Below are 14821 nucleotides of genomic sequence, written 5' to 3'. Positions count from 1 at the left end.
ATACATCAGTGAGAGCCACCTTTGATGTTGTGGAACTTTAAATGCGAGTTTCGTTGATTGTGCGAGCGTGGAGTGTAAGTGCTACCTGTGCCGTTTCCCCCAACATTTTTCACTCTTTTGAGGCAGCTGCCCTGGGAAATCTCCAAGTCTCCCCGGGACTTTAAAAGTCCTGGCGTTTTTCAGTTGCGTATTAACCGACCGTCAAGACAACGCACTAACATGAGGTGCTCCCTTCCAGTGTATTCTTTTTCCCTCCCCCCATGATATGTGCTGGGTTTTTGTATCTGAGATGTGGCATTTTGGGCAACAACTACTCGACCTGGGCTATAAGTGTTCTAACACTTGTGAGACAAGGCCATGAAGCAGGCTGTTTCTGGTGTAGGCCAATCAGTTATATATTATCAGAGCATGTATGTTTGCATATTTTGCCACGAGTTTGTGTGATTTAATGCAGACTTGATGCCATGCAAAAGGTATCCAAATGATGTTTGAACATCTTAACACCCGTCCAGAAAACGGTAAAACCCATTCTTATTTTTCAAATTTTTGGATACTGGCAAAAAAAAGGTCCCTTGGATAAGGCACACACGTTGTTGACAGATTTCACCGCGAGCCTCAGCCAACCAATGATGGGGTGTCCGGAGCCTCGAGAACCCGGAGTCAAATCGTGGCTTCGCTTCCTCGGCAGACCTCACGCAGGGGCCCGTTCAGCAACGACGCCGGACCGTTTAGCGACGCTGATCTGGGCCTTGCGGGACTGCCCCCCCCCCACTAAGCGGTCTATCACCGAGTCGTCTGCGAAACCGCGGCGGCCGAAGCCTTCGGCCACCGCCTCCATCGGGGTGGCCCTCACGCGTCGCGGCAATTCAAAAACCGTGGGCGGTGAGCGCTGCAGAGGCAGGAAAATACGATGGATGAATCCAATTAGGCACAGCGGCGCGGAGGATCGCCTAAAATGCAGTTAATCAGTGTCTTAGTGCAAGATGTTAATTACCGGGGCTTTGTAAGCTTATAGGTGCTTTGCGGGTATATTGAAGCAAATGTCTGATCCAAACATAATCCATCTCATTATGCAGCACGCCTGGGCGTTATTACATGACAAGGCAGCGACTGACCTGCCATACGTGACGTGCCTCTGCAATGGCTTGCAGCGTTTCGATATGTGTACGTGTACGCGCCGCGGTCCCCGATTTAACCGTTCAACGGACGCCGGTCGATTCTGCATCATGAAAATTAAATAAAACTTCACGAACAGATGGCGCCAACGTTTCATTGCGGCAGTGAGCCGCGGGTAGCATCTTGGTATCTTTTCGGGCGACACCGTTGCCCTAAGGTTTAATTTATGAGGAACGTAAATTTCATTGCAGGACAAATTGAACGGAGGCATCTCTTAAATTCACTCCACTGCTTTTCCCCAAATATTTCGACCACACGTAAACACTTAACGCCGTACTGCTAAACGTTACCGTTCATCCATAGGACATCGTAATCATCATCATCATCGTCGTCGTCTTTGTTGCAGTCATTTGGCTTCAACTAATCGTGAATGCACTTCACTTATTTTTCGAGTCAAAGATGCCATTGCCCTTGAGCACAACGCAAGTTCTGGAGCCACCTTATCCACAACTTGGCATAGTGAGTGTTGCGTCTGATGCGCCGTTTTATGTTCAAAGAGTTAACCTGAGCCACCGGTAGAGTATTTTTGGACAAAGCCATGCGGTGATCGCAGTGATGCTGAAATATTCTCGAGTGTTCTATTGGCTGTAACAAGGTGTCTCGCCTACAAAAAGCACGTCTTTACCTATCACTTGTCTGGTTACCACTAGCAACCATTGCTATAGTAAGACAGTCGTGTGTTTGAGGATGCGGTGACACCGATGGCTGTGGTGGTTGAAGAGTTACTTGTGATAGCGATATTGAACAGTGCTTGAGTGGTTCTTGAGACAGTGATGAATGACAGTAAGGTGTTGTGATAGGATTGATTGTGTTGAAGAATGCAGAAATGTTTTTTGTGAACTTGATGATAATGATGATGTTTGGTGGTGGTGATGAGTTTGGTGCTGATATGAGCAATTTAGCACAAACTATTGCCATGGCATTAAATTAATTAATGTGACATAATATTCCAGTGGACGTCAACGGAATTAAGTATTAACGTTTAACCTTGCTGGGTCTAATCGTAATAAAAAATGTTATACATGCCACTATGGAACACGATTTTTGTCCCTGGGTAGTAAGTGTTATTTTTGTATTGCTTATGCATAAAAAGTATAGAAAGTAGCTATTATTCCCCACAAACTTTGCTTTTGTGACCAGGACTTTACGTGAAGGAATGACACAAACGCACACGTTTTCTCATTGAAAATAGGTACATTTCAAAATATCACTGTCCTGATCACAAAAGTAAAGTTTGTGGGTAATAATAGCAATTTTCTGTACTTTTGAGGCATAAGCCATTAGGAAATAACACTTACAACCCAAGGAACAAAAAATAAATACATTTGTTCCACAGTGTTATTAATGGAAGGGATTATTAAATCTGCTTTTGTGTCCTGGTCACAAAAGCAACGTTTTTGGGGAATAATAGCAATTTTCTGTACTTTTGAGGCTTAAGCAATTAGGAAATAACACTTACTACCCAGGGAAAAAACATGGTGTTACACAGTGTTATTAATAATGCTCTTTAATGTACGCAAGCAAGCCTCGCTGAAATTCAAGACTATTTTTGAAGCAAACCCAGCATTTGGGGTGTTTATCCAATCCCATGAATGAGTGTCTTATGAGAGGTACTTAGAGACAACGCATGCATACGAGGGGAATAACACTCAAAACACTGCACAGATGGATGAAATCTTTTGCTGTACTGCACCTCATAGCAGGAGGCTATCATGACACTTGGTGGTCTGCCATTGAAGTGCTTGTCATCCAACGGGTTCGATTGCGTTCAGGGCGGCGATTTTCAACTGCAAACACGGAAAGATGAGCTTTCTACCATTAGAAACATAAACAAAATAGACATCTGGGAACGTGTTGGTGGAATTTTACTCATTAAAGTGTATTCTTTATAAAAAAAGTGAGCTCTTTACTTCTAATGCTAATCCCTGGCCTGTGCCGTGTGACTACAAATTATGCAAATTGTCACAGTGGTTGTATATATTTATAAATCCCATGATTGCTTAATCACTCCAGTAAAAAAAAATCCGAAGCGGCTCATAAATTTTAAATGCAGCATCCTGGTAATTTGCGTGACCCATTTTTTTTCCTAAGGGGTTGATGAATTGACCAGCTTATTGGAGTTGTCACAGGAAAAGTCCACGCGTGCCTTGCGGAAGTCATTCCTCCACCTCCCATTCATGTATTTTCTTTCAGACCAAGTTATCCTATTGAACATTATCCCTTCGAAACCCATCATATTAGTAAAGCAAAATAAATTATTGTAAATGCATGTGCATGTTTTGGTCTGGCAAATTTATTGTGTAAAAAAAAAAAATGGAACGTTGATAAATGCAGAGCATGTTGATCACATCTTTTGGAGTATTTTCTCCAGACATTGATTTTCAAAGGAATGGAAAGATGAACACGTGGATTAGAGAACTGTTGAAAAAAGTGAGTGGCCTTGGGCAGGACACGTTTCTTGAAGGAATGACGACCGATGATGGTAAAGAATAATCTAGGACTTGACAGGCAAGAAATGGTATTGCATCCGAGAAAATATCACTCACCCCAACAGTCTAATGAAGTCTCTACGGGGGATCTTCGTGCTGTTTGTTCATGCGCGCTTGCCTCCCAGGAGATTCTTCATTGTTTCGCCCCTTTGAATAAAGCGATTGCGCACTTACAAAAGTCAACGTCGATGAGGCCGCAATGGATAGCGACCCTTCATGTTAACTCTTCCTCACCCCGTGGCATCCCCTCGGTCAAAAAAAAAAACCCGACCGGACGATTGTGCGCGGTGGCCCGGATCCCCGTTCTCCTCTTATTTTATCATCGGAGCACACACCACGTGCTTCTGTAATACACACACCACGTGCTTCTGTAATACGCACACCACGTGCTTCTGTAATACACACACCACGTGCTTCTGTAATACACACACCACGTGCTTCTGCAATACACACACCACGTGCTTCTGCAATACACACACCACGTGCTTCTGCAATACACACACCACGTGCTTCTGTAATGCACACACCACGTGCTTCTGTAATACACACACCACGTGCTTCTGTAATACACACACCACGTGCTTCTGTAATACACACACCACGTGCTTCTGTAATACACACACCACGTGCTTCTGTAATGCACACACCACGTGCTTCTGTAATACACACACCACGTGCTTCTGTAATACACACACACCACGCCTGACTTGATATTTTGCCACCGCTCGAGTCTGTGCTGCGTCATTTTCACTCTCACTCAGCACAGCGGCACAGGTCCACTCGGCGGCATCCCGTCTCGTGTGCTGTGGGCTCGATATGCTTTGTTTCTGGCCGGGGTGAGCCGGGCGGGGGGGGGATTGTGGGTGGGTACCAGAAAGCGGAGCTCTAACGGGCACTGGCGCGCACTTAGAAAAATTGCCGGTTTTTTTGTGCGGCGCTTTGAGCCTCTCCCTGTGCGTCTGTGTGCGTGTGTTTTTTGTTGTTGTTGTTGTTGTTTGCAGGCTGGCAAGACGCCCATAGAGGACCTGTTCACCTCCCTGCGCGATGGCCGGAGGCTGCTCGAGTTGCTGGAAATCATTTTGGGCCAGAAGTTGGTGAGTGTCCGTGGTGAAATAATGCTTTCTTTCCTCAGCAGCTCTTGCCGTTTTGTAGCGCCGTCGTGGTTAAATTGCCAATTGTGTGGATTCTATTATCTGGCGCACCGCTGCTCCGGGGTACCTCTCGTCATTGAGGCTTGCAAGAGAACTCTACTCATCATCCAGGCTGAAAGGCAGACGATTGCAGCTCGATACGAAACACCGACGCCCGTTGTGTGGCCATTCGGTACACTGTGAACGTACGAGAGAACGTCTCCTCGAGAATAACAAAGCGCTCTTTAGTCTCAAAGCACAAACCCAATGGACTATTTCGACGCACCGATTCCCGTGTGATAATCACCCCTCCGTTTGGAACTTTGCGATCCGCATGCAATGCGAGCAGCCGACCAAACCCTCGATGATTTATGGCGATCGTTAAAACGGACGAAAGTATTCTGAGAACATCTGTGGGGGGAGAAGGGGGTGGAGCCACGTTGCGGTGTTAACCCCGGCGACCTAAGGTGAAATCCCGGCCGTCCGGTGAAAAATCGCCGGGTACTCCAATGATATCTAAACCAGTCCTGGGGCTGCCTTCACCAGTTAGCACTCACCAGCGTTGAGGAAGTATTGTCAACAACAACAACAACTACCATTCGCCACTAAGTGGCAGAGATGTTACCACGGCGCTTGGCGCCAGGCTATGCGCACTTTAAGGCCACGTGAAGTATCGAACGCTCGCCGGCAGGAGGTCACGGAAGAGACCCAGGTGCCAGGGATTTGACTGACTGAGATGACCAGAAGATGCACTAAACAACTCCCGTGACTGACATGGTGAGGTCATCATCATGCAGGATCAATAAGAGGCCATACAGTATTATTGTATAGAAAATATATCAATATCATTGCAATGCTGCCACAGTGATTCACACACTGGACTTGCAATCCAGAGGTCGCCCATTCAACCTCCCGGCGCGGCAGTTTAAGCAACGGTGCAGGTTTCTTAAATCTTCACCTAACCCCCCCCCCCCCCCCCGCGTCTGTAAACCCAGCAGTATAAATGGTCACATCACAGTAAAGTTGGCCAGCAGGTCACGTGTGGTGGGGTAAAGTGTGGGTAACGTCTTCATCCAGTGTGGAAGAGTAGGCCAAACACCCTCTAGAAGGGCTCTCTAGAGCGCCCTCTGGTGGAGGCCATTCCGCCAGTTGTGGCGTGAGCAGCAATTGCAGGGCTGCACCTTCACCTTTATATTTTATCTACCGTTGTAGTATTAATACAACTAAAAACTTTAATGTAAAAAGGCAGAAAACTTGCAAAAACATTTTTGCAGGCCTAGATTTCAACAACACGGGTGTTAAATATGAATTAGGAAAAATAATTACCATTGTAAACTCAACGTATTCGTCATTCGAGTGGATTTTGCTTGCAGAATCCCATTTCCTCATTATCGTAGAGTACTAAAACAAGTGTTTTTGCCTTTAAATTGTGAAAAATGAATTAGTGCCTGACTAAATTACATGTTTCTTGATTACTGTTGGATTTGTTCTGCATGGATGATTCCAATGACCATCACTGGCAGGCTGACATCCGCTATGGCTTGCATTGTAACTAATTTGCAATTAAAATCTAATTGACAGATTAAAATGCAAAAACCTTCGGCAACTTTGACCTGTTAGAACAAGCCAACATCATAACCAAAACCTTCGCTCCGATATCAAACTCTTCCATCGTTATTACATGCCGATGAATGACATCGTGAAGATAAGAAATCATTTACCAAATCATCATCTTCATCGTCATCGGTCATGATCAATCCACCGCTGCATTAAGGCGTCCCGACTTAAGGGCCGTTGTCATCTCTCACGGTTCTGCGACGGAACAAATTTCTCCAAGCGCCTGCCCACGAGAGTCGATTTCATCGCTCCCGTCTCTGCGCCGGGCCGCCTCTCGGCCGCGTTTGATTCAACGAACAGCGGCGGCTCCGTCGTTCATCTCCACTGTGCACCGTCAACCCTTTCAGCAACATGTCGAGCCCAAGCCCCTTTTACTTTTCGTTGACCTTTGTCTTTGACCTTTGTCGTTGACCTGCTTGCGTTCTCTAATCCGCGCGTTCCTCTTTCTGCCTCCTTAAGTGTAATTCCGAGCGCGAATGCTTAATTTTCTGTTGTAGATTTTGCTTTCGTGATCCACACGTCTCCGAACCGCATGTCGCAGTGGGTAGTGCGCACCGATTGACAACTTTCTTTTTCATGCACACCACGTTGTCAAGTTAAGCTTTCCAACAGCAATCCATCCAACCTGTTCTCTCGTCAGCCTCTTAAGTTCGTCATTTGGATTCCGGTACGGTTCCCGGAGCTGTCCTAGGTACGAATATTTTACTGTGTTTTTCAGTTTACATCCATCTGACCGATGTCTCCGATTGTTTTACAAAATATATATCAATGTAAAACGACTGCGAAATAATCCTGGAATGCACATATTGCGTTCATAGATGCGGTAATCACATGGTATTGCACGTAGGGACTCGCACGGCAACTGGCATATTTTTGGTTTGTGGGATAGGTGGAGGCGATTTCGTTATTGTATGCATTGTGCTGGCCTCGTTGTTGACGGGACATCTCTTGGTTCTATCAATCATTCAATTAGCCTCTTCTCTTTGCACCTGACTCTTAAAAAGCAAGCATGGGCTGTCCCTATTGACGATAATTAGAGTTCAGGCTGCGTGGTGGAGTCTCGGTTAAGATTCTGCATCCCATGTTCGTGTGATTTCCTCGTTGAATAGCTCTCCTTAGAATTTTTGCAGAAGAAAAGCAATCAATTTTACATTACAATTGGTGATCTTATCATGAGCCCTATTGCTGCAGCGTCCCAGAAGTGAACAACGGCAGATATTGTAGTGACATTCTAAGATACTCGCAAGGGCAAGCTTAAACACAGTCTCAGCCACATAAATATGAAGACAAACATCCCCTGTGTAGCCTTTAGCAGACTGCTGGGGCAAGTGCTCTTCGTGAAACGTATATTAGCTGGGAGTTAATTCAGGTCGCCGGGTTCGCAGAGCATCACGCCTGCCACGAGGCTGCTGCTACACGTGACGACGACGGCAGCAGCAGCTGCCACAAAGCGGCGGTGACGTCAGCACAGCGCTTGTGCCAGGCTAAGTGCACTCTTGAGGCCGAAGGTTCTCGCTGATAGGAGGTGACAGGACACGTTACCTCACCTGTACACGTGGACCTGCGCGATCATCTTACTGTGGTGGTCGCGCCAACCGTTACGCCGATGCAGCACCCCACATCCACCACGACAGTTTAGTACGCCTCTAAATGTACGAACAGGTGTCGGTGTACTTCAACTCTGTTTGGTTATGCGTGACTGCAGGTGCGCGGTGTGGGTATACTGGCGTGCACGCATTTGCCGCCTTTAATGTGAGCACGTACACCCGCTCGCCTGTCCGTACGAGGCGTTTGCGGCGCGCTCCAGAACGAGATTTGCGAGCCGTGACGGCGTTATGTGCCTCTCAGCCTCTCTGCGTGTAACGCAATCGCACCACAAAAGGCGCCGAGGCACCGTCGTTACCCTGCGGGCGCAGTTTTAACATCTTTCCGATTTTAATTTTCGACAACTGCAAGGTGGTGACGGATGACTGAGTGCAACTATTTATTTATGTCGGGGCGTGATCACACGAGGCTCCGCTCATGGCACATCTATAAAGCCATTTCATGTGGGGGTTCCTTTGGTGTCCTGTTCATTCGGCGAGTGGAAGATCTGGTTTTGGAAGATTTTTTTCTTCTTAAAAAATGCAGATTTTTTTTTTAAATGACATTTTCTAATAAAAAATTGAGATTTTTTTTTTTAAACATCATTTTTTTAATTACATTTTATTTTAACTGCTTCTAATCATAATCAACAAGTGGCATGTGCTGAGATGAATGGTTTTATCACTCGAGTCTACTGTTTTGATTACGAGTGTAAAGTCTCAGCACGCTAGGATGCAAAGTCTGAAACTCTTTTCAACTTGGCCATGCCACTCTGCAAACCTTCTGGGCATTATCAATGGTGTCTTGCTGTGCTTTTAAAAACAAAATTCTGCGTTATACTCTTGACCATAGGCAGTCTCTGCAAAACTTGAGAGCACTTTATTTTCTAAAGCATATTAATGAGCTTATAATGTTGCCTCCCTGGGAAGTTACATTTACTTTATAGAATAAATTTTTTTGCTCAAGGTGCGCAGCATTGGCAACAAGGTAACTCACCGGGAGCTGACCATCATTGTGTTCGTGGGTTACTGTGCCGCCCTTGGGAATTTATTATGCATGCAATGAAATTCAAATTGATATGTGTAAGTCAGCAATGCAATGGCAATTATCCAAAGTCTGCAATAAAAAATTGTTACCGACCCCACGAGTTCTGTATGATGGAAATTAATTAACGGGTTCAGCCAAGTGTCATGAATCCTTTCTTATGAAAAGCGATCGTAACTTGCTCTTTGTTCTGGGGGTCCCCCCCCCCCTTCCTAATCTATGTTTTGTTTTTCTTCTTTTGCAGTCCAAGGAACGTGGGACATCGCGGGTACATGCCCTGAATAATGTCAACCGCGCTCTGCAGGTGCTGCAGAAAAACAACGTAAGTCCAGTATCATCATCATCATCGCCATCGTTGTCGTCGCCATTACTCAGGTGTCATCCACCTCAATGTGTTAGAATTGTGATGTCTTCTGTGGCGTTTCCCTAGCAGTTGTGGACGATTGTCTTCCATCCATGGCTTATATGTGAGTCCGAAGATGGCCGATGGATTGTGATGTATGCAACGTGTCATTAGATAAATCATCAGTCGGTTCCATTGCACAGCAGCAAAGCTCTGTTCTAGAGAGCGGCCTGTGGAAGTGGACATCGCAGAACTATTTCGGAGACCTCTGTTCGACGCAGTCGTGGGGCACCACTTTCCCAGCTGCTCTGCCACTGGGAGTCGTGTTCATTGCATGGCAGTCAAGCCCAATATCTTTTTAAATTCTCAGTGCTGGAATTTAGGCACAATAAATGCAGAACAAAATTTGTAATGTTGGGTTTTTTGTGCAGTCATTGGTTTACCGGGCTGAGTCCATTAATGTCTTCTCACATCTGGAAACAAGGTGCGGATTATTATAAATTGCCCTAATCGATCCATACAACAGGAAAATATTCCCGATTGTTCTGAGTGTGAGGAGCTGCCATTGATGAAACGTTCCTTTTATATGGAGCTGCTTTTAACAACCGATCTCACAGCATGCATCCCATTCGTAGTCATCCAGAAAAAAAGAACATCAATATGCTCTATGACAAGTCTAATTGTGCAAGAAATCAATCAATGCATCAAGTTTCTACGGAACTGGAATCGAGTCGAATTAAACGCGGAACCAAATTTGCAATAATTGTATTTTTCAGTCATTGGTTTTCAGAATGAGACCATTAACTCTGTTACACTCGTAAACCTGGTTTTAATCATGGCCAGTTAGCCTCATTGGATTCTGAGCAGTGGCAACTCAGCACGTTGACCCCCAAACAACTAAGTCACCCTTACACACATCTGTGTTCTTGTAAGATGCTGTTGGAATTTGAATATCCTGCTTGTTCATTTAGGTATCGTCCATTATTAAATATGTTCTAATTGGACCGCAGTTTTAGGTCGATTGATAATGCTACACGTGCGCACACACATCCATACACACCCTGGGTGGTGTGAAGATTTTATCATGAGCCCCATCCCCTCGAAACCTCGATGTGTCTGCCTGGGTCTTGGCAACAGACATTACTCCGAGATGTGGGTCCCAGGTGTTCACCAACATAGCCGGTTGTGATTGCTTCGAATGTTTCTGTTATGTGCTATTGAAGATCACTCGAGCCATTTGGTAACGGAAGAAAAAAACAATCCCAAGTACAGTGTATAAGGAATATGTTTCTAGAATTTCAATTGTGCAGTGAAAACTGCTGTCTATAAATCTTTAATAATGGATGATGCATTAATGGACACCCAGCATTTTTTTTTTACAGAAAAACTAAAAATTTAAGTGGTTTTCCCATACAATCGCGTGCAGGGTAGTAGTAGTCATCTCCCTTTGAGTGCACACAGAGGTGGAAATTCCACGGTTCTATGGTGGGTCCCAGTTGATCTTTAATATGACGACACAATATATATGAACGTGTAATTTTTAGTGCAGTTAAATTAGACGTACTCATTACCAGTATAGCGGACTTTTGACAGTAGTATAAAAATCCTGTTTGGAGCCAGTGTGATGATAGGCGTTCTTTTAGAGCATAGTTATTTCAGTTGTTTGCTTTTTGTTCTCAAACAAATATTAACATTTAGCATCGGTCTACATGCCCGATGGTAAAAAAAAAAACAGAACTAAACTACCTTAATCCAGCTTCAGTGATCTGGCACTATGTCATAATCCGGTGAAGAGGGAGAAATACAAACCCAGCAGTTCTCAATTAAATGCTTAATCCCTCTCACCTGCTGGTGGGCTTTGTCACACTTGGTGAGAAAAAGGTTAGTTGCGCCCTCCTGTTGTGCATCCCGTAGGCATAGCTCGTTAGTGTGGCATGGCCCAACTGGCTCTTTACAACCAGCGCCACCTCTTTGGCATACAGCATGCGTTCCCAGTGGGTTTGCTCTCCTCCTGAGTCTTGTTCAGATCTGATTTTAAGTGCCCTGTCCTTGCACTGCTGCTATGTTTTTTGGAGGGTCGCTAAGCACGTGAATGCTTTCACGTTTTACCTCGGGTGACCACCTGTCATGGGATTGTCCTCTCGTCAAAGTGGCTGCCGTGCTGGGAAGTTTGCTAGTTTTCCCCGGAACGTTAAAAGTCCTGGTATCGTTGTCAGTGGCGTAGTAAAATGCCGCTCAAGACTACGAATTTACACCGGTTCTTCCCGCTTGTAATTTTGCGCGATATCCTTTTTTCTGTCCCACGACGCGTCCCAGTTTATTGTACCTCATAGAGGTGGCAACCCGAATTTTTACGGGGTCTGGATGGCGGAAGTGAGGCGGAGGCTCGGGCCAGCAGTAAAGTGGTGGGCGGCAATTAAATAATGAATTAAAACAAATAGGCCTCCGCGGAATTCATCCGTCTGTGGCCTGTTGCTTTAGGCCGCCCCCACCACGCGCTGTCCACCCTCGCCTGGTGGAGTAGCCCGATACGAGTGTGATTGATTCACGCTCTGCTCCGCGTCTACAGACATTGATCTCTCAGTCGTCACGGGGAGCGGAGACGGAGGGACGGCGTGGAAAATGAATACGCTCTAAATTGCGCAAGAGCCGTAGTCGTGTGAAACGGAAAGAGATGGGGGGGGGGGGCGGGGAATAACAGGCTGTTGTAATTTTTTTTTATTGTTTCAGCCTTCTAAAGCTCATTTTTTTCTCATGAATTAATTATTAATTTTTGCGACATTATTTGTCGGCACAGGTGTCATCTGGAAATGTTATCGACGTCAGATTGTCTGAAATGCTTTCAGAAACCTAACGGGCACACGGTCGCTGATGGCTCCAGATGGAGTCCAGAGAGCCAATTCAGTGTCAAGGCAGTCCTGCTGACGCCTGGTTTCAGTTGCTCCCCGCAAGCGTTGATTCATGGCTTTCTCCGCCGGTGCTGTGTGACATCTACAGCAAGCAAAACAAGACGACGGTCGATCCGAACGCTCGCCGGCACGACTCGTGAAACGAGCGCAAACTTCAGGGCCTCCGGCCTCACGGGAAATTGTTGAATTTCAAAGCCAATTATACATGCGCCCTCCGTTTTGAGAAATGTCGCGATGCCCACGCACGCGTGTCATTTCGGCATATTATAGAATTTCATTTCAAGTCAATACAACTTCTGGGGCAATGTTACACAGAGGGGAGCATTCGAGCAGACTTATAACTTAAATCTATTATTGATCAATCAATTAAACCTCCTAATAAGCACCTTTTCAGAAGCGCATCAATGTGCATTTCTTGACTTAATCATTATTCGGTGGTCCCTCGCTGTGATTGAAATAATGACGTTCCCTTCCCAATGAGCACGTGCACCGACTGTTCGAAGTGTAACGCGCGCCGGACACACCGGATTTATACGTTCCACTTTTAAACACAGCTGCCTCGGTTTAGTTCTGGCCCATTCATTAGCACTTGGAATTTTCTGCAGAAATTAATTGTTTTTCTTACAAGGGCCTGACTAGCTAGTCCATTCCCCTTCCTCCCCCCGCCTGTTGATCCGACCCATGCCTCCACCCATGCACGCGCTTCCCTTGCAAACCCACCCCCCGCCACCCCCAACCCGCTCGTTGCCCCCTCATCCCCCTTGTTTGCAAGTGTCGTACGTGATGGAATGGCCGCTGTTTCGAGGCCCATTGCGCTCATAATAATTTACGGCTTCTCGATGAGTGTGAACCCCCTCGTTATTCACCGCGCTGTCAGCGCGCCTCCCGTGAGCCGCGAGCTCCGCGGCGTTTCCCTCTCCGCTCCGCCGAAGGTAATGCTTTACTTCGCGCGAAACGGGAATTCCACGTGGGGTCCCTGCGCTTTTTTTGTAAAAGCTCGCGCATTTAGGCCCCCCCCCCACTCCTCTCCGCGCCCTCCGTCGCCCCCTCCCCCTTTTTTGTTTGTACGTTTCCGCCCCGTGCCGTACGGCCGTCGGTACATTGCGTGTCGCGTCTTAATTTCGGTGCGTGTGTGGCGTGTTCGCAAGAACGCACGGAGCCGGTTGAGGAAGTGCGGACGTAGCGGAATTCGTGGCGCGTCGTTGCCGTCCTGCTCATTGCAGTGCAGTTTCTTCTTCTTCTCACGTTAACTTTACAGGGGGAGCTCTGCAATTAGTCTAGAAAGCCTGTCTGAAGGCTATTTAGCCTCCTCATATACGCTGCTGGTCAGACATATCGGAATAGGTGGGACACGACCCGTCGTGCAAACCGCTGGGTGGACACCGGCGCGGAAGATTGAAGAAACTCGCACCGTCGTTTCGGCTGCCGTGCCGGGAGATCGCATCGAGCCGGAAAGCTGCTGCCGCCACGGCACCATCCCCGGCACCGCCCGCATGTTCCCGGCGTCATCGCCTTGCGCACGTTGATGAGTCGCGAAGGAACACGGACGTGGGGGAGCCGGGGTTTATTTGACGCCGTGCTGCTCTCCGCGGTGTCTGCTTTGGGCCTCCGTCGCCATCGATTTTCATGTTTATGGATCACAATCAAGCGCTGAGCATTCACCCCACCTCGGCAACCCTGCGCACCCACGTCGCTCGACCCCTCCGCCTGTCCGTCGCACTCTCTAGGTGGAGCTCGTGAACATTGGAGGCGCCGACATTGTGGACGGCAACCACAAGCTGACGCTCGGCCTCATCTGGAGCATCATCATCCACTGGCAGGTACCCATTTTGGCTGCATGCGCGGGCACCCACAAACACCTCACCGGAGGGGAACCTACACACGCACCTACGCACGCACCTACGCACGTACACTCCTACGCACTCACGCACACTCCTACGCACACATGCACGCACCTACGCACGCACACCTACGCACGCACACTCCTACGCACACACGCACGCACCTATGCACACACGCACACCTGTGTATGCTGTATTTCATGTTGAATTTTTATCCGTACTGCGTTCGACTGCCACGCTGTAGGCCAAAGCACTTATCAGTCCGTGTCGTTCTCCGTACCGCTCGACTTTGGAATTCCCTTCCCTTCCATCGTCTCTCGTCTCAAGCTCGTGCGGCTTTGCCTCGTGCGTGCGACGTGTTATGATCTCTCATCCGGTACACCTTCGGCAGTGTGGTTTGTTGCCAGCTGCTTGCTTGCTTGGTTTCTGGACCTTTGGACCTTTGCTCAGCGACATAAAAGTTTATATTTGTATATATATACGTGTGGTGTAAATTGATTGCACCCCAAGAGGATGTCCGCTGCGGAGATGTTGCAACGGTGAAATCAGCTCGCCTGCAGGTGCTGGGTGGACTGTTCCACCGTAGTAGCGTGAGAGATGACACCATGAGCGCTGGTAACACGAGAGATGGTAACGGCTTGGGAGAGTGTGGTCAATTCTTTGGTTCAGTAGTTACCTTGTGTATAGC

The 14821-nt window shown here is 47.1% G+C and overlaps 1 protein-coding gene across 6 annotated transcripts in view; it reads left to right on the top strand.

The window, feature by feature from the left end:
* The window catches only part of LOC144734286 (dystrophin-like), a 636663-nt gene that overhangs the window by 160411 nt on the left and 461431 nt on the right, over window positions 1–14821 (top strand). For all 6 annotated transcript variants that reach the window (XM_078616432.1, XM_078616429.1, XM_078616430.1 and 3 more), the window contains 3 exons: window positions 4667–4759; window positions 9285–9362; window positions 14020–14112. In XM_078616432.1, the coding sequence (XP_078472558.1) occupies window positions 4667–4759; window positions 9285–9362; window positions 14020–14112 (264 nt within the window). The remainder of the gene's footprint in view (window positions 1–4666; window positions 4760–9284; window positions 9363–14019; window positions 14113–14821) is intronic.

Source organism: Lampetra planeri, chromosome 50 (assembly GCF_965212315.1).
Source record: "Lampetra planeri chromosome 50, kcLamPlan1.2.h2, whole genome shotgun sequence".
NCBI classification, from domain to species: Eukaryota; Metazoa; Chordata; class Hyperoartia; order Petromyzontiformes; family Petromyzontidae; genus Lampetra; species Lampetra planeri.
This window is presented reverse-complemented; position numbering and strand designations above follow the sequence as displayed.